Here is a 19,386-nt window from a genome sequence, read left to right as displayed (position 1 = left end):
ATGCACAAGGAAAATTTGAAGCTCTGTTAAATCACCTGTCACATCCTCCATCATTCACATCTGTCAGAGTAAATACACATTTAGCCTCAGTACAACATGTAAAAAGTCTGTTAGTAGATGAACTTAAGAAGCAGCTTAATGGATTAATTGTTCCTGTTCTTCAACATCCAGACCTTCAGGATGTCTTACTTATTCCTGTTATTGGACCTAGGTGGAAGAATTTTATGTACCAATAAGATGAGATGTTGACAAAAACCCAGCACCGTGTCAAGAAAGGGGCCTAGGTGGAGTGAATCAGCCACTAATCCAGCCAAGGTGAAGGGAGTACAGCACGACTTCAGCGCGAGCAGTAAGGCTGCAGCCCGAGCCGCCCGGCTCCCTCAGCCCCTTCTCCTTCTCCTTCCCCTTCTCCTCTCCGCCTTTCCGCCTTGCTTCTTTCTCCCCAGCCGTCTCTCCTCCCAAGCTCAGTCTCTAAATTTAGATCTCAACTTCTTTCCCCCACCCCGCCCGCTCTCCTGCGTGTCCGGTACCCGGACCGCGCGGCCCTGAGGCGCCGCCTCCCCTTCCCCAACCCGCACCCCCTCCCCGGGGGTCCCGAAGGCCGCCGCTGCTGCCGCCGCCGCTGCTGCCGCCGCCTCCCGTGGAGCACCATAGAGCAGACTCTTCACCGCGCAAATGAGCTGCCGAATTATATGAAACAGCTGATAAGATGAGTGACAATTTAAAATCCAAGTGATCCAAGAACACGCACTGAGCTCTGACCCGCTGAATTCAAACTCCCGGTCACCTGCTTCCCGCAGACAAACAGCTATGACTCGGCATTAATTCATCCCGCTGAAACAACTGGTCAGCTCTTCTCATCATACGAAGGTAAATGCCTACCGAGCCTTCATAAGTAGTGGCCACAGGTTTGAAACGGGGCTTGGGAGAGAAGGACCCACCCGTTGAATTAGTCTCCTGGCAAAGGGAAACCGTGTCATCAGACTGCTGCGGAGGAGATAACTTCGTTGAAACAGGTGTGTGATCCCATAGCCTTGCCTCTCCACACATCGGGAAAACTCTAAGAGCCCCTTCCAGCTCTCCCGTAAGAGCCCCTCCCAGCTCTCCCGTAAGGGCCCCTCCCAGCTCTCCTGTGAGTGCTTCAGCCAGCCCGAGAGAATCAGAGGTGGTGCGGGTCCCGCAAGCGGAACTACCGCTCCCACCAGGGCTGACTGCTGAGGTCTCTTGCACCACCTACGGGGATGTGGATACCAGAGGGCAAGTAAAAGCCGCTGAGGATTCTCAGCCCCAAACTCTACAAGCTTAGGGTCTGAGGGAATGGCAAACTGGAAGAGTGTGCCCAGTCGTTCATGAAAACAGGGCTCCCGGGAGCAGCAGACTTGGCGTGTAGCCAGTATTGTGGTGAGAGGGGCCTGGCTAGAGAAAAAGTGGGAAGTGACTAAACACAAGAGGAGGCCCTAGACACTCAGGATTGGAGACTCGCCCAGTCTGGGAGGAGCTGCTGCACAGTGATTGGTTCCCGCATATTGACAGGAGAAACTTGACCTGGTGGGCACAGCGCCACCTACTGGAAGAGAAGTTAATCAAACTCTAAGACTGCATTTATTAGGTTTTTTTTTTTCTTTTTCTTTTCTCCTTTTTTTTTTTGTTTTTTTTTTTTTTTGATTTAGGTTTTTCTTTCATTTTCATTTTTTTCTTTCTTGTTGTTTTATTAATTTTTTTTTACAAAATATTTTTTTTAATTTTTTTTTCTACTAATTTTAATTTAAATTTTTTTAATTATTATTATTATTATTTTTTTTAATCTTTTTCTTTTTTAGTTCCTATTCTTTTTCTTCTTTAGTCTTCTCATTTTTCTTATCCCCCCTTTTTTCTTGAATTCTACCTGCTTACTCTCATTCTCTTTAGAGACTTCTTCCCTTCCCTTCAAATACCTTTCCTCCCAAGCATCAAACTAATTTATAGGAGTAAACAGTAACTCAGCAGTCAAACAGAACAAGAAGCAACATGAGCAGCTTCAAAAAACAAGGAAGAAAAGGAGTACAAACAACGCAGGACAGCCTAAATATTCAGGAGGACCTAGAGTCATCAGAAAAATGGTCATATAAAGAACTCAAGGAACACCTAAGACAGATGGAATGGAACCTTAAAGAGGATACAAGACAGCAAATTCAAGCAGCGAAAGAACACATTGAGAATGCATTTCACAAACAGATAAAAGAAGAAGTTAAGCATCTTTATCAGGAGATAGAGATTATAAAAAATAATCAAACAATAATTCTAGAAATGAAGGAAACGATAAACCAAATTAAAAACTCAATTGAGAGTATCACTAACAGAGTGGAGCAAGTAGAAACCAGAACATCAGATAATGAAGACAAAATATACCATCTTGAAAAGAGTCTAGCCAACTCAGAAAGGCTGGTAAAAAATCACGAGAAAAACATCCAAGAATTATGGGATAACATTAAGAAACCGAACTTACGAGTCATCGGGATAGAAGAAGGTACAGAGATTCAAACCAAGGGAATGAGAAACTTGCTGAAGGAAATAATTACAGAAAACTTTCCAGAAATAAAAAAGGAAACAGATATACAAATTGAAGATGCATACAGGACACCGAGCACACAAAATCACAGTAGACCAACGCCAAGACACATTGTTATGAAGATATCCAATATACAGAACAAAGAGAAAATATTAAAAGCTACAAGAGAAAGGAGACAGATTACATTTAGGGGTAAACCAATACGGTTAACCACGGATTTTTCATCACAGACACTGAAAGCAAGAAGGGCATGGAACAATGTATTTCAAACACTGAAAGACAATGGATGCCAACCAAGAATTCTGTATCCAGCAAAATTAAGCTTCAGGTATGACAAGAAAATAAAAATCTTTCATGATAAACAAAAGTTAAAAGAATTTGCAGCCAGAAAACCAGCATTGCAAAGCATTTTGAGCAAAACACTACACGAGGAAGAAATGAAAAACAATAACCAAAACCATCAGTGGGAAGTGCCTCAGTAAAGACAGAGGGCAAGGGGAAAGACAATCATGGAGAGACAAACTAAATTTTTTTTTAAAAAAAGGATAAACAATCAAACATGGATGGAAGTTCAAACCACATATCAATAGTAACTCTGAATGTTAATGGCTTAAACTCTCCAATAAAGCGACATAGGCTGGTATCATGGATTAAAAAAACAAATCCAACAATATGCTGCCTCCAGGAGACACATCTGATGGGAAAAGACATACACAGGCTGAAGGTGAAAGGATGGGAAAAAATATACCACGCACATGGTCCTCGTAAGCAAGCAGGGGTGGCCATCCTCATATCGAATAAAATCGACTTCAAGACTAAGTTAATCAAAAGGGATAAAGAAGGTCATTATATACTGTTAAAAGGAACCATTCACCAACAAGACATAACAATTATCAATATTTACGCACCAAATAATGGTGCTGCGACATTCACAAAACAAATTCTCCTCAAATTCAAGAATCAAATAGACCACAACACAATAATTATGGGAGACTTCAACACACCTCTCTCACCATTGGACAGATCCTCCAAACAAAAGTTAAATAAAGAAACTATAGAACTCAATACCACAATCAATAACCTAGACTTAACTGACTTATATAGAATATATCAACCATCATCAAATGGATATACTTTCTTCTCAGCAGCACATGGATCCTTCTCAAAAATAGACCATATATTATGCCATAGGGCAACCCTCAGTAAATATAAAGGGGTGGAGATAATACCATGCATTTTATCTGATCATAATGGAATGAAACTGGAAATCAATGATAAAAGAAGGAAGGAAAAATCCTACATCACATGGAAAATGAACAATATGTTACTGAATGATCAATGGGTTACAGAAGACATAAAGGAGGAAATCAAAAAATTCTTAGAGATAAACGAAAATACAGACACAACATATCGGAATCTATGGGACACAATGAAAGCAGTTTTAAGAGGAAAGTTCATCGCCTGGTGGTCATTCCTCAAAAAAAGAAGAAACCAACAAATAAATGAGCTCACACTCCAACTCAAAGCCCTAGAAAAGGAAGAGCAAAACAACAGCAAATGTAGCAGAAGGCAAGAAATAATTAAAATCAGAGCGGAAATTAATGAAATTGAAACAAAAGAAACTATTGAAAAAATTAACAAAACTAAAAGTTGGTTCTTCGAAAAAATAAATAAGATCGACAGACCTTTAGCCATGCTAACGAAGAGAAGAAGAGAGAGAACTCAAATTACTAACATACGGGATGAAAAAGGCAATATCACAACACATGCTACAGAAATACAGAAGACAATTAGAAATTATTTTGAAAATCTATATTCCAATAAAATAGAGGATAGTGAAGACATCGATAAATTTCTTAAGTCATATGATTTGCCCAGACTGAGTCAGGAGGATATAGACAATATGAACAGACCAATATCAATAGATGAAATTGAAGAAGCCATCAAAAGACTACCAACCAAGAAAAGCCCAGGACCGGATGGGTATACAGCGGAGTTTTACAAAACCTTTAAAGAAGAATTAATACCAATACTTTTCAAGTTATTTCAGGAAATAGAAAAAGAGGGAGCTCTTCCAAATTCATTCTATGAGGCCAACATCACCCTGATCCCGAAACCAGAAAAAGACACCTCAAAGAAAGAAAACTACAGACCAATATCTCTAATGAACCTAGATGCAAAAATCCTCAATAAAATTCTGGTGAATTGAATACAAAAACACATCAAAAAAATAGTGCACCATGATCAAGTAGGATTCATCCCTGGGATGCAAGGATGGTTCAACATACGGAAATCAATAAATGTTATTCACCACATCAATAGACTTAAAGATAAGAACCATATGATCATCTCGATAGATGCAGAGAAAGCATTCGACAAAGTACAGCATGCCTTTATGTTCAAAACATTAGAAAAACTAGGGATAACAGGAACTTACCTTGACATTGTAAAAGCTATCTATGCTAAGCCTCAGGCTAGCATCATTCTGAATGGACAAAAGTTGAAGGCATTCCCTCTAAAATCCGGAACAAGACAGGGATGCCCTCTATCTCCACTTCTATTCAATATAGTTCTCGAAACACTGGCCAGAGCAATTAGACAGACGAAAGAAATTAAAGGCATAAAAATTGGAAAAGAAGAACTTAAATTATCACTATTTGCAGATGACATGATTCTATACCTAGAAGACCCAAAAGGGTCTACAAAGAAACTACTAGAACTAATAAATGAATTCAGCAAAGTGGCAGGATATAAAATCAACACGCATAAATCAAAGGCATTTCTGTATATCAGCGACAAAACTTCTGAAACAGAAATGAGGAAAAACACTCCATTCACAATATCCTCAAAAAAAATAAGATACTTGGGAATCAACCTAACAAAAGAGGTGAAAGATTTATACAATGAAAACTACAGAGCCCTAAAGAGAGAAGTAGAAGAAGATCTTAGAAGATGGAAAAATATACCCTGTTCATGGATAGGCAGAACTAACATCATCAAAATGGCGATATTACCAAAAGTTCTCTATAGATTCAATGCAATGCCAATCAAAATCCCAACGGCATTTCTTGTAGAAATAGATAAAGCAATCATGAAATTCATATGGAAAAATAAAAGACCCAGAATAGCAAAAGCAATTCTAAGCAGAAAGAGTGAATCAGGCGGTATAGCGATACCAGATTTCAAACTATATTACAGAGCAATAGTGACAAAAACAGCATGGTACTGGTACCAAAACAGGCGGGTGGACCAATGGTATAAAATAGAGGACACAGAGACTAACCCACAAAGTTACAACTATCTTATATTTGATAAAGGGGCTAGAAGCATGCAATGGAGGAAGGATAGCATCTTCAACAAATGGTGTTGGGAAAACTGGAAATCCATATGCAACAAAATGAAACTGAATCCCTTTCTCTCACCATGCACAAAAGTTAACTCAAAATGGATCAAGGAGCTTGATATCAAATCAGAAACTCTGCGTCTGATAGAAGATAAAGTTGGCTCCGATCTACAGATTGTGGGGTCGGGCTCCAAATTCCTTAATAGGACACCCATAGCACAAGAGTTAACAACTAGAATCAACAAATGGGACTTAATTAAACTTAAAAGTTTTTTTTCAGCAAAAGAAACAATAAGAGAGGTAAATAGGGAGCCTACATCCTGGGAACTAATTTTTACGCCTCACACTTCAGATAGAGCCCTAATATCCAGAGTATACAAAGAACTCAAAAAATTAGACAATAAGATAACAAATAACCCAATCAACAAATGGGCCAAGGACCTGAACAGACACTTCTCAGAGGAGGATATACAATCAATCAACAAGTACATGAAAAAATGCTCTCCATCTCTAGCAGTCAGAGAAATGCAAATCAAAACCACCCTAAGATACCATCTCACTCCAGTAAGATTGGCAGCCATTATGAAGTCAAACAACAAGTGCTAGAGAGGATGTGGGGAAAAGGGTACTCTTGTACATTGCTGGTGGGACTGCAAATTGGTGCGGCCAATTTGGAAAGCAGTTTGGAGATTCCTGGGAAAGCTGGGAATGGAACCAGCATTTGACCCGGCTATTGCCCTTCTTGGACTATTCCCTGAAGACCTTAAAAGAGCATGCTACAGGGACACTGCCACATCGATGTTCATAGCAGCACAATTCACAATAGCTAGACTGTGGAACCAACCCAGATGCCCTTCAATAGATGAATGGATAAAAAAAATGTGGCATCTATACACAATGGAGTACTATGCAGCAATAAAAAATGACAAAATCATAGAATTTTCAGGGAAATGGATGGCATTAGAGCAGATTATGCTTAGTGAAGCTAGCCAAACCCTGAAAAAACAGATACCAAATGTCTTCTTTGATATAATGAGAGCAAGTATGAACAGAGCATGGAGGAAGAGTAGGAAGAAAAGAGTAACATTAAACAGAGACTTGAGATGGGAGGGAAAGGGAGAGAAAAGGGAAATTGCATGGAAATGAAGGGAGACACTCATTGCTAAACAAAATTACATATAAGAGGTTGTGAGGGGAATGGGAAAATAAACAAAGAGAGAAATGAATTACAGTAGATGGGGTAGAGAGAGAAGATGGGAGGGGAGGGGAGGGGGATAGTAGGGGATAGGAAAGGTAGCAGAATACAACAATTACTATTAGTGCATTATGTAAAATTGTGGATGTGTAACTGACGTGATTCTGCAATCTGCATTTGGGGTAAAATTGGGAGTTCATAACCCACTTCAATCTAATGTATGAAATATAATATGTCAAGAGCTTTGTAATGTTGTGAACAACCAATAAAAAAAATGTAAAAAAATAAAAAAAATAAATAAATAAATTTTATATCCCTAGGGAATTTCAGCCTAATCATCTAATGCTCTAAATCCTCAGGTGACAGTTTTGTCCTTTCGCTCGATTCTATGTATAGAGCAAGCCGTGCTCAAATAGTCCTTCAGCCTTTCTCAACTAGCCAGATTAGAAAACTGCTTAACACCATAGCTGTCAGTCTGGTGACCCTAGTGAGTACCAGGCAGCAGAGGACCGGATTAAAATGCAAACAAACACAAACATCCTTAACCCTTAGTAAACTGCACCTTCAATACACAGACACTAACACCTAAGAGATCACCTCATTTGTCTTGGATAAAATAAAACAGAAGGGCAGAGCTTACCCACATTCATAGGGCATTTTACAAACACATCTTGAATTCTGCAGTTTCTCCCAGCGCTGACATTTAGGCACTGCCTGTGTTAAAGGGGTGTCTGAAAGAAAAAAACATAAGGGAGATGAAATTATCAGGGAAGAAGAGCATCTTCATAGTAAGCAAGGTTTTTTATTATTGTTGTTGTTGAACTAGAGTCTGTACTATTCTCAGCTGCAAAGGGGTTCTATGGTAAACATTAATAATAAAACTATAGAGCATTTTTCAAGGGGAATGCTCTACAAATAATTACATTGGTGATAATCGCTGCCGTTTCTTGAGCATTTACACTTGGTCATGCACTTTTTAATACATTGTGATATTTAATCCTTCCTAACAACAATGAGTGAATGTTTGGCGGTAGTTACATTAAATAAGATTCTATCTTTTATCTTCTAGAAACTGATAGTAAACTATCATTCTGATTTTGACAGAACGATACCTTGGTCCAGTTTACAAGAGCCTACACTGACTGCCATCACCTTGGCTATAGCCAATTGCAATGTAAATCATCCAAAACAACCTGATTTTCCCACTTCCTATCAGTAATGGAAGTCAATGGAATGTACTTTTGCTCATACAACTAGATACTCATTTTACAAATCTTAAAGATAGTTTATCAGAAAATCATGCCTTTATGAATACGAAAACAATGGAATATTTCTTTTTGAAAATTTTAAAAGATTTAGACATGACAGTACAATCTTGTGAACAATTCATAAATTTGGAAAAATGGTAATAATATGAAGCATGCCCACCAGGATCAGAAATCTCAATTACAAGTACTCATTCTTTAAACACTTCAATTCTAAATGGTATTATCCTAAGTGCAATGTAGTGTCCTGAATTGGATCCTAGAACATAAAAAGACGTTAGAGGAAAATTAGTTATATATGAATAACGTGTGTAATTTAATCAACAGTATTGTACTAATACTAATTTTTTACTTTTAATCAACTGTTATTTCAAGTGACGTAAAAAAGAAAGATAAGAAAATGGTATGTAGAAATTGTATTTGCAACCTTTTTGAAATCTAAAATTATTCCCCCTCAAAAAAATGTTTTTTAAAATGATGTTTTCTGGATCTGTGCCTTTCAACCAGGGAAGGTTTTGTTCCAGAGGCACATTTGACAATGTCTAAGGCATTTTTTATTGTCATACTGAGGAGGAGATGCTATTGGCATCTGGTGGGTAGAGACCATGGATGCTGCTAAACAGCACAGAACACAGGACAGGCTTCCACAACAGAGAATCACCAGGCCCCAAAGCACAATAGCACTGAGGCTGAGAAATCTCACTAGAGATATACCAGAACTAAAGTTCATGATAAAGCCATGGGAATTAGCTCTGCATTTGACCAGAAATTTATTTTAGAATAAATTTTGAAATTTTAGATAATCATGTGATTGCCGAAAGTTTTTATAATTTCTTTGTTTAAAAAAAGTCACTGATAGGATCACCAAGACCAAAGACTATTGCATTTAAGAAGAACATAACTTGGGGCTGGGGATGTGGCTCAAGCGGTAGCGCGCTCGCCTGGTGTGCGTGCGGCCCGGGTTCGATCCTCAGCACCACATACCAACAAAGATGTTGTGTCCGCCGAGAACTAAAAAGAAATAAATATTTTTTAAAAAAATCTCTATCTCCTCTCTCTCTCTCTCTCTCTCCTCTCTCACTCTCTCTTTAAAAAAAAGAAAAAGAAGAACACAACTTTATCATCATAGCTTGGCTACCTTATAAATACTCTTAAAGCACATCTAGAGTATGTGCCTTTGCTCACATCAAGATATCCTCAATGGGAATGGGGAAATGGGAGTTATTGTTCCATGGATACAGAGTTTCAGCTGAAGGAAGATGTAAAGATACTGGAGATGGAGAGTGGTGATGGTTGTATGACAGTGGGAATGTATTTAATGCTACTGGTCTACACATTTTAAAAATACTAAATGGTTAAGCCTTATGCATGTTTTGCCACAATAAACAAGACTACTGAAACAGCTGATTTTACTTATTTTTAGTTGATATTTTAAAATACCAACTTCAGAGGATGACAAACCTGGGATTTTTTTGGTTTTTTGTTTGTTATAGGCTTATTTTAAGAATAGTTTCAGAAAAACATACAGGTCTGAAAAACATCCTTAATTAAAATCAAATTTAATAGAATTTTCTCTTGAGTGGGAGAAAATTCATACTAAATTGTTCTAAATTGTGCTATGAAATGACTGAAGCATACACTTCAGAATTGCAAATATATAACCTCCTTGAAACAAAACTGCAACCTCATCAACTATATATTGTTCTCTTTCATTTTAGAATTATGGCTACAGGTGCATTGCTTTACATATCCCAAATGAACTCATATTTATGCCTCAGTGTGTGTAGAAAACAAAGCAATCATCCTCTAATGTGGGGCTCTGATAGCTAAAGAGCACATCAGATTGGCATGGAGGGCACTCCATTGGACCTGTTCTGCTCCCATCCTCCTGTTCATCATTATAGCCCATTCCCACCATTCAGAGCAGAGCACTCCCTGCGGCTTGTGCTCTCTTTTTGGTTACAAGCATCTAATTCATCCTACACTATCACTTATGGAATCTAGTACTTCTCACTAAAAAACAAAAATTGAAAAAATAATGGAAAAAGAAAGAAAAAGAGTGGGTATGAATCCATACAAATAGAAAAGAGGTCAGTAGAGTAGAAAGGTAATTAAGGGGAGGAAAAAGGGACAGGAAAAGAGAGGAATGGTGGAATGAATGTGACCAAGCTTTCCTATGTACACATATAAATATACCACAGTGAATTTCACTATTACGTGTATCCACAATGTACTAATTTTAAAACACTATAAATAAATAGAAGAAAGAGTAGTAGAGGAAAGTCAATGGGGAAGGGAGGAGGGAAAGTAACAGAAACTGAATTGGAGCAATATTCCATACACTCAAGAATGATACGTTATAAAACAGCATTCGAGTGAGTTGTCCCTCTTTCCTGTTTTGAATTGTTAAAAAATATATTTCTATTTATTACAATGCAAACAAAGAAGAGAAAGAAAATCTTTCAAAATAAATCCATTTCATCTGAAATATCTCTTAAAAAATAGTTTGCTTCTAAATCCTTTTCTACCTTAGGTTCTCAAAAGAACATTTTAATTTGCCCAGCATTCAAAATACTGATTTTTTAAATTTCCACTATTAAGGACAACTTCACAAACCACAATATTTTTACTTCAATCACGGTTGTGTTACCGAGTTAGATGCAAATATTTTTAAATTTTCAATTTCAATAATGCCAAAAAACTCTCTGAGTGCCCAGAAATGAAATATACAGAATTTTATATAAATTAGTACTTAAAATCTGTACTTAATAAAAGTACAGGACAAAAATCAGAAGGAAACCAAATATTAGCTTTTCAAAAATCTTTCATTTTCTTGGCACCTTAATGGCTGTAAAGTTAATCCTTCAGATGGAGGATGTAAGTTAAATGTTTTAGGATCTCCAGGGCTATCCTTGCTTGCCCTTGTATTTCCTAAGTCTGTGTGTGCCATCTGAATAACTATTACACAGTCTACAAACTGACTTCCCTCTCCTAGTGGGCAACAGGAAGGGAACAACTCACAGTGATGGAGGTACAGAAGCAGGAAGTTCTCCACAAGGACCCCCACTCATCTTGAGTGCAGGGGTCCTTGAGTAGACACAGAAACTACACACCTTTTTGCACACACTGGACATTCTTCATCTCAGGACTCCACTTGAGGCTGGAGCCACAGAGAAATGCCGAAGGACCTTCTAAGGACATGCCACCTGAACAGGAGAGAGTCACCTTCTCGCCCACTGAGTAGAACGGTTTGTGGGGTTGACCCTGTATGCCATTCATCAGTTCCGGTAGGACACAGGCAATCTCTAAAGATAAAAGAGACCAGCATACTGGGGTGATTGCTTTCCTAAACCATCTTTTTAAAAAACGGTCTTAAAAGGTGCTGATGCTCTGCTTTTTCACATAAAAGGACAAAGAGGAAGAAGTGAGCTCATTGTTACTGTGCTCTGAAAGTCTTGCCCCATGGTGCCTGCCATGTAACTGACCAGTGAATGACAGAAGACCAAAACATCCATCATCTTTTCACCCTGCCCTCACAGCAGTGGAACAACTTGAAACGAATTAGTCTACAAATAGTCTTCAAGCACAGTCTGCTGCAAAAACCAGACTTTTCACAGCTGACATTAACTCTCTAGTATGGTGATGTCCCTCCAGAATTTTCCTAAGAGTCATATACATAAGTTCTAATTAGACATATTACTACCTAAAAATTGTAAAGCATCACCTTAATCTGACAACCATAAAAGTATTCAGTGTTTTTTGGTTTCTCATTCCTGTTCTTCCTTACTCAATTATATCACTGGCTCAAATCTTCTACTTTAAAAAAAAAGCAGAGAATAATGAGAAATATGCATAGTTACAGAAAGCAGGTCAGCAATCATGATTTTTAAAAATTTTAGCAATCTCCCTAAAGGATTTTAGACAATATTCTATAAAATACTGCTCTGCTTCAGCACTATTTTCATCAGAAAACCCATTTATTTATTCAAAAATGGCATTTATTGAGCACCTGCATTTTGCCAAATATGCTAAATATTTATGAAAAGGCAGCAAAATATAAGTCACATATCAGATTTTCAAGAAGCTAATAATCTGGCATTAGATTTATTTTTGGCATGATATATTTGCTGGCTTTACAATCCTTCTATCAAGACAAATATGAAGGCTATATAAAATTAAAAGAATAAATATTTCCGAGAGACTCAAACAGCTATCAAAGCAAAGCTAATGAAATATTTGAAACAACAAAAATCGACCAAAATACAACAACAACAACAAAAAGACAATAGAAACAAACCCATGGAGATATATATAATAAAATTAGCAGATACAGGTCTTAAAATAACTACGATTAATATGTTGAAAAAAAAAACTAAATGGCAGGATGAAGAATTTCAGCAAAGAATTTAAAAGTTTAAAAACTAGAAAAATGTTACATCAGAATTGAAAAATGAAATTAATAGTTAAACAGAATTCATAAAAGTAAATTATACACAATTACACAGAGAATTAATAAATTGAAAGATAAATCAGTGGAAAATATTTATGATGAAACAGAAAGAAAATAGAAAACAAAGAAAAGTACAGATATAATACCTCAGACTCTGGTAGAAATGTATATTGGTACAAGTGCTTGAAAGCCTAATAGCATCAACTAAATCTCATGCTTAATACATGTTTACCCAGTGTATTCTTATCCATTGATTCAGAAATTCCACTAAAGGGTACACTTCCAAGTAGTAAATGTACATGTGTGCACGAGGGCTTTCTTCACAGAGAATACCACAACCAATTCAGAAAAAGGCGTCCCTACAACTCTGTCTATCCATCTGCTGAACAAACACGTCCTCTTTGGCTCTAGCTGAAATAAGAGCCCAAGGGCAGATATAGAAGGGTACAATATGCAGATGTTTTTATTCACATGCCTGTGTCTGAACAGAATAGGGTCCAAAGCATGTAAAGAAGTAGATTGATAGTAACTTGACTCTAAAAAATGTACTGATGATCTCGGCCTGAAAGCTTCCATAATTCTAATTTATATCAGAAATTTCAAAATTGCAATAAAATTGACCCCACTGAACAGGATCATTTCCAGATGGAGATAGCTGAGGGCTTAGTCAAGTTACTTATGAAAATTGAACAGGATCATATAACCTTTCAAGAAAAGGATTTCAAGACATAGGGCATATGGTGAGTAGTTATTTATCTTGATTCATTTTCTCCCACATTATTCTCTCATCTTGAGTTATATACTACAATCTGGGTCACTTACTCTGACAATACATTTCCCCGACAAGCCACTGTAAATCTTCTCCACATCTGGCAACAGGGTCTCCAACAAGAGAGTATCCTTCATTGCAAGTGTAGAGTATCTTTTTCCCAACAGGAAACACAGTACCTTCCCCCTAAACAAAAATAAAAGATGGAGAGAGGTAGAATTTGTCTAGGTCGCATTAACAAAATGTTTCTGTTGTTTATTTGGTCTATAAATCATAGCCCCTTTTAATCATCAGAACCTACATTCAAATAACTGATTTAGAAAATTATCTCTAAATCCTTTTCCCCAGAATCATCCTAATCAACTATACTAGTACCATCACTAATTGAAATAAAACCATAAACATCAATGTTCTATAAAGTATTGATTGCTCCCAAAATACCAAGTGCTGTTCTAAGCATTTCACTAAAATCACTTGAGAGGACGCTGTTCAAGAAACTTCTTTCCCTAACATGTTTAGTAAAAGATAGTTTGTTACTGGATTTTGGAAGTGTCTTTGTCCATAAGCTCTTCATGGTAAGGCATTACAGGCTATTCCTCGGCAATGCTACCTAATAAATGACAGCATAAGTCCACAGAATCCTTTCTTCCTGAAGGATTCTGTTTCTCAAATGTTTAAATCCTAGCAGAATCTTCATGAAGGTTTAACTTTCTCACTGATGACTTTTAAGCAAAGCATAATGGTGATCTTCTCCCACCCCAACTTCTTACTCCACCCTATAAGCACAGAAATACTGCTGTGGTTGGGTCAGATTCAAGGATGTTTTGCAAGCCTAAATGCCAGGAGGTGAAGCAAAGAATTTAATATGTGAACCTGTGAGAAGATAATTATGATCATTTGGGGTCCTTCCTTGTTTCTTCCCTTACCCTCTCAGGTTCTGCCATCCAGGAGAATGATGGAGAAACTGAGGTCTACAGGAGGGCTTGGAGCTGGTACCTAGACCAGCTCTGCCTTAGGGATCAGAACAAAATGTCCTGGTATCTCCTTCTTTTATAGGGTCTACCCTATAAAATCAGAAAAGGTGGCAGACAGGGGCAAGCAGCAATCCCGATCTTTAAGTTCACTGGAAGATTCTTTGTGGCCAGTCTGAGGAGCAATGTTTGGAAACCACGGCTCCTTTGGTACTATATGCACTGGAATTTGGGGTGCCAACATCTTCATGGTTCTAAGGCATATGAGTTTGCTTGGCCTCCTTTGAAAGTGTTTCATTCAAGAACTCCAAGGATTGTGGTGGCCACAGGGAGACAAAAGGGGCATTAGAGATGCTATGGATGGTGATGGAAATCATTATACAAAGTACATGTATGAAGACTCAAATTGGGTGTCAACATACTTTATATACAAATAGAGATACAAAAATTGTGGTACATATGTGTATTAAGAATTGTAATTCAGGGCTGGGGTTGTGGCTCAGTGGTAGAGTGCTTGCCTAGCATGTATGAGGCACTGGGTTTGATCTTCAGCACCACATAAAAATAAAATAAAGGTAGTATGTCCACCTACAACTAAAAAATAAATGTTAAAAAAAGTTTAAAAAAAGAATTGTAATGCAAAAACAAAAAAGAACATGTATAAAGGCATTAAAAAAGAGAGAGATGCTAAGTAAATATTCTCACTCTCTCTAAATTGGGGGAAACTTCAGGAAACTCTCCAGCTCAAGGGCCTAAAATTCGAAAAATGGAATCCTTCATGAAGAAAGCAAAGCTGGTTGTATTGACAGCATCCTGATGAACAATATCTCCTGCGTGAGTCATGAAGAGACTCCACTGGGATTCAGAGCCAAAGTCTCATCATAAGAAAGACTGAGAACAGCATCAATTAATATGGTTCTAAATCCAAGTAAAATCCCTAGGATGACAAATGCAAAATGACTAGTGTTCCTTTCTGAACAAGAAAACTGCTCAAATTAAAATGATACATATCTCACCAGACACTAGCTAAATATCTTACTCCTGAAATAAACCTAACACTTTGTGGGCTAGAAATGTAGCTCAGGAGCAGAATGCATGCCTAGCATGCACAAAGTTCTGGGTTCGATCCCCACCACCACAAAAAAAAAACTAATATTTTATCCAGATCTCACATTTTTTAATGCCTTTACATGAATTTTCTCATTTCCTGTTTTTTTTTCTGTATTTGTATTTATATGTGGTGCTGAGATTCAAACCTAGGGCCTCACACATGCTAGGCAAGCGCTCTACCACTGAACCACAACCCCAGCCCCAAGCCCAATGTTTAAAAAAAAATTTCTCAGTGGAAAGAATAATGAAAGTTCTGTAAGTTGGAGAACAGGCTTATAGATTCTTAATATCAGAGTGGCAATATGGAGTAGCCCTCTGGCATAATTGTGTTTCAAATTCAGGGGGTGGCAGTGTTGATTTTCCACACCACACTAAGTGTGTGTACTGCTTTCTGCAGTCTGAATCATCTTGGTTCAAAGAAGAAAAGCCACAATCTACAACCTTCACCACTAAAACTAAAATGCATATATCAGATATTTTGAGCACTATTTCACCATGGAAGAAGGAAATAAATTATGGCCCTGTAGAAAAGTAGAACTTGGAATATTATAAAGGAAAAAAGTATCTTTCATAACCAACTTGAACAAATCCATCTTTTAAGGCAGGAGGTGATGGACAGAATTCTTTAGGAACTAAAGATACGGGAAAGCAATGTGGTTCAAGCAATCTGAAAGAAAAAAAGAAACAAAAAGTGATTAATGTGATTGATTTCCAGAGCTTAATGAATATTTTGCACTATATTGAATTTTTCCTTTATATCTGAAGGTTTGTAAGTAGAAAGTACAAGTATGTTCATGTGATGTTTTTGTCATTCTCAGAACCAAACATCTGATCACATCATACGGTGTAAATTCAAACATTAACTCAGTTTAACAAAAGACAGTGATTTAAATAACCTCATGATTTGCTGTATGAAAAAAAGAAGCAGAAAGAAATAAAAGTCTTTGGACCACCCACCTACTTTACAGGATTTCTAGAGGTCACCTGTGAAATGACCTTATTTTTCTCCTACCCTTGGGTTCTAAAATTCCTTTAACATAGAATTAATACTGTATTGGGAAACAGTAATTAGAGTTAGTGAACCCAAGGGAAAGGTAACACAGAATTATAATAACTTCTCTTATTGAGCATTTACTATGTGGCAGACACAACAGCAGCTTCTTTATACACCTTCATTAGCTCAATTCATTCAGCAACACCTGGAGTATAACAAAGGCACAGAACACTTGAAAATCTTGTCCAAGGTTATAAACTAACAAATGCCAAGGTTGAGTTCATTCATGTCCAGTCAGTGGGGCTCCCGCAATCATTCTCCTTCTTCCTCTTAAATGAAAATAAAGGACAATGGGGTCACAGTGTCCACGTTGTTTTATGAACCATGTAACTCAGGACATTCTTTGGCAAAAGCAAGTTTTGTGAAGATTTGAGGCCGGAACTCTGAGCCTAAAAGGAAGATGGAGGAACAAAGACACTACTATGTTCTCACCAATGCCAGTCCTGACAACTTACCATAACCAGGATTATCTCTAGGGGCAGGGTGTAATAAAGATAATGATGACATTCATCATTAAACAGAGGTTTTCAACAGAGCCTCTGAGGGCAACGGACCACAGCAGAGACATAAAATCTGTGCAATACAGATAGCCTGTGGGTGCTGCCTCCTTCTCAGCTCAACTCCTGTCCTTTTGTAGCACTCTGAGGAAACACAGAAATGAGAAGTGTTGATCAAAGATTTCTTTCGAGGCCTGAGAAGGAGGATACTTCTCTGAACATGAAGATGAGTGAAGTTTCCTTCAGTGCCTCACTTACTTGATGTTCCCTTCCCTTCAGCTTTATCTCTAAAGCCAGGGGAAATAGATCCATCAGGCAGAGACCTCCTCTCAGACCTTCATCCTCCCTGAGGGACCTACTCTGAAGCCAACATTCTCTTCCCACCATAATCATATGCTTCCCAGCTTTCCCAGTCAAGAGATACTGGCTATTGTTGGATTACGAGGCATGAAGACCTAGGAATGAGGTATCCTTTCACAAAAACCTTGTCTCTTTAATTCAAATGACCTTCAAATTGTCTTACTAGAACCTTCTTCTAACTCCCTGATCAGAAGAATTTACTAAAGATGGCAAAAAACAGTGGAATATGGCATAAGGATCTCTGACCCAGTGCACAATGGCTTAGTTGTCTAAGCACTTTTGAGATGGCATTTGCAATGATCTTGCAAATGTAGACTAAGTGTCAGGTGACCACCAGGCTAATCAGTCAAAATATCCATCTCAGACATCTGGCTTTATGTTTAACCCAAAGAATAGCTAAATAAGAAAGAGTAGCATCTTTGAAAAGTGATACAATATTTATTGAATGTTTACTATGTTCCAGGCATACTGATAGCTTTACATGCTTCATCTCCTTCAGTTCTAACAGCATCCTATTATAGATTTATCTACTACTATTATTCTAATTTTAGAGATGTGTAAGTAATTTGCCCAAGGTCACATAGCAAGTGTAGTGTGTAGATGGCAAATCTGCCTGATGCCAAAGCTACCACTTAAATCTGCTCAGCTGGGCTTCTCCCAGCTCTGGGTTAACCCTAATGTCAGGAAAACCTGAAGCACACAAGCACAAGTGGGCCATTTCTCTCTTTCACCAAGTCCAGTGCCAGGAAGCCAAGTAATCACTAACAAGAATCACCGCCTAATATCTAAATTTTTTGCTGGCAGCCATCACATTGTCCACAATTACTGCAGAGGACACTGTTCTACACAATTGCCCAGAGATCTGATCTCCATTACCGTAAATGCTCCAGCTCCTTGTCTTGGCATTGTCTGCTTTCAGTAGTTTCTCCAACACAGGACTTCCCACCCCTGCTGGGAGGTGGGTTATTGCATTCCCGGTTCCTTGCTTTCTTGCCTTGAACACAGGGGCCCCAAGAGGACCAGCAACTCCAACCACCATCAACCCCACCTGTATGATAAGGGAAAAGCTCTTCAGTAAGTTCTTGGAGAGGAGGACTTCAGAGCTTAATGCTATGCTTCTTGACAGTATATTTGCTAAGGGGAGGGACAATTGTGGCAATTGACTACTTCTGCTCTGTTCAGTGAGGGCTTTCTGCAATGGCCCGAATGGCTCCATACCGACTTGGAATGTCCATATTAAAGCTGCATTAGTGGACTTCTTGTAATTATATCTTAAATATATTGATTATATTACAAAATTGTTCTAAAGCACTTCCATGGACAATGTATCATTTATATACTTCTCACAAAAACAAGTGGAGGTGGGCAGGAGGTTGTTATTATTCCCACTATTGAGACATGAACTCTAAGGCAAAGTGGCTAAATGCCATGCTCAATGTTGTAATGGCTGTCAGGAGCCACATCCAGACTGTACTCTGGTCTTCTGGCTGAGTGCAGGATTCTTCCTCACCCCACAGTCTCTCCATAAGGCAAGTAATGTCCTACAGTTAAAGCACTGGTTTGGCATGAAGAGAACACAGCCTTTTGGGTCCTCCCAGTCTGCCAACCCTAGGCTGGCACTGTACAAGATGTGGAAATGAATCAAACAGAAGAAATGCTTTTAAATCTCCATTTTGCCTCCCATCAGCATTCTTCTCCAAGCTGCAGGCACTTCTTCAACCACCCTGGCCACAACCATCCTGTCTTAGAGCCCATTTAAGATTCAGAGTTCTTCTAGTGCTTTCCTCTATCATATCCCTTGGGGGGCGGGGGGGGTGATATCCT

General features: G+C 38.2%; 1 protein-coding gene across 1 annotated transcript in view; it reads right to left on the bottom strand.

Annotated features, from left to right (window-relative positions):
• The window catches only part of C7 (complement C7), a 57,076-nt gene that overhangs the window by 5,813 nt on the left and 31,877 nt on the right, over positions 1–19,386 (bottom strand). Inside the window, exons 12-16 of the mRNA XM_081304887.1 lie at positions 18,439–18,610; positions 16,231–16,318; positions 13,624–13,756; positions 11,465–11,656; positions 7,727–7,817 (exon numbers count right to left, since the gene is read on the bottom strand). Coding sequence (XP_081161013.1) covers positions 7,727–7,817; positions 11,465–11,656; positions 13,624–13,756; positions 16,231–16,318; positions 18,439–18,610 — 676 coding nt within the window. The remainder of the gene's footprint in view (positions 1–7,726; positions 7,818–11,464; positions 11,657–13,623; positions 13,757–16,230; positions 16,319–18,438; positions 18,611–19,386) is intronic.

The sequence above is a fragment of the Spermophilus citellus genome (assembly GCF_964194105.1).
Source record: "Spermophilus citellus genome assembly, chromosome: 1".
In the NCBI taxonomy this organism is placed as follows: domain Eukaryota; kingdom Metazoa; phylum Chordata; class Mammalia; order Rodentia; family Sciuridae; genus Spermophilus; species Spermophilus citellus.
Note: the sequence above shows the minus strand (reverse complement) of the source record. Positions and strands in the feature narration are given on the sequence as shown.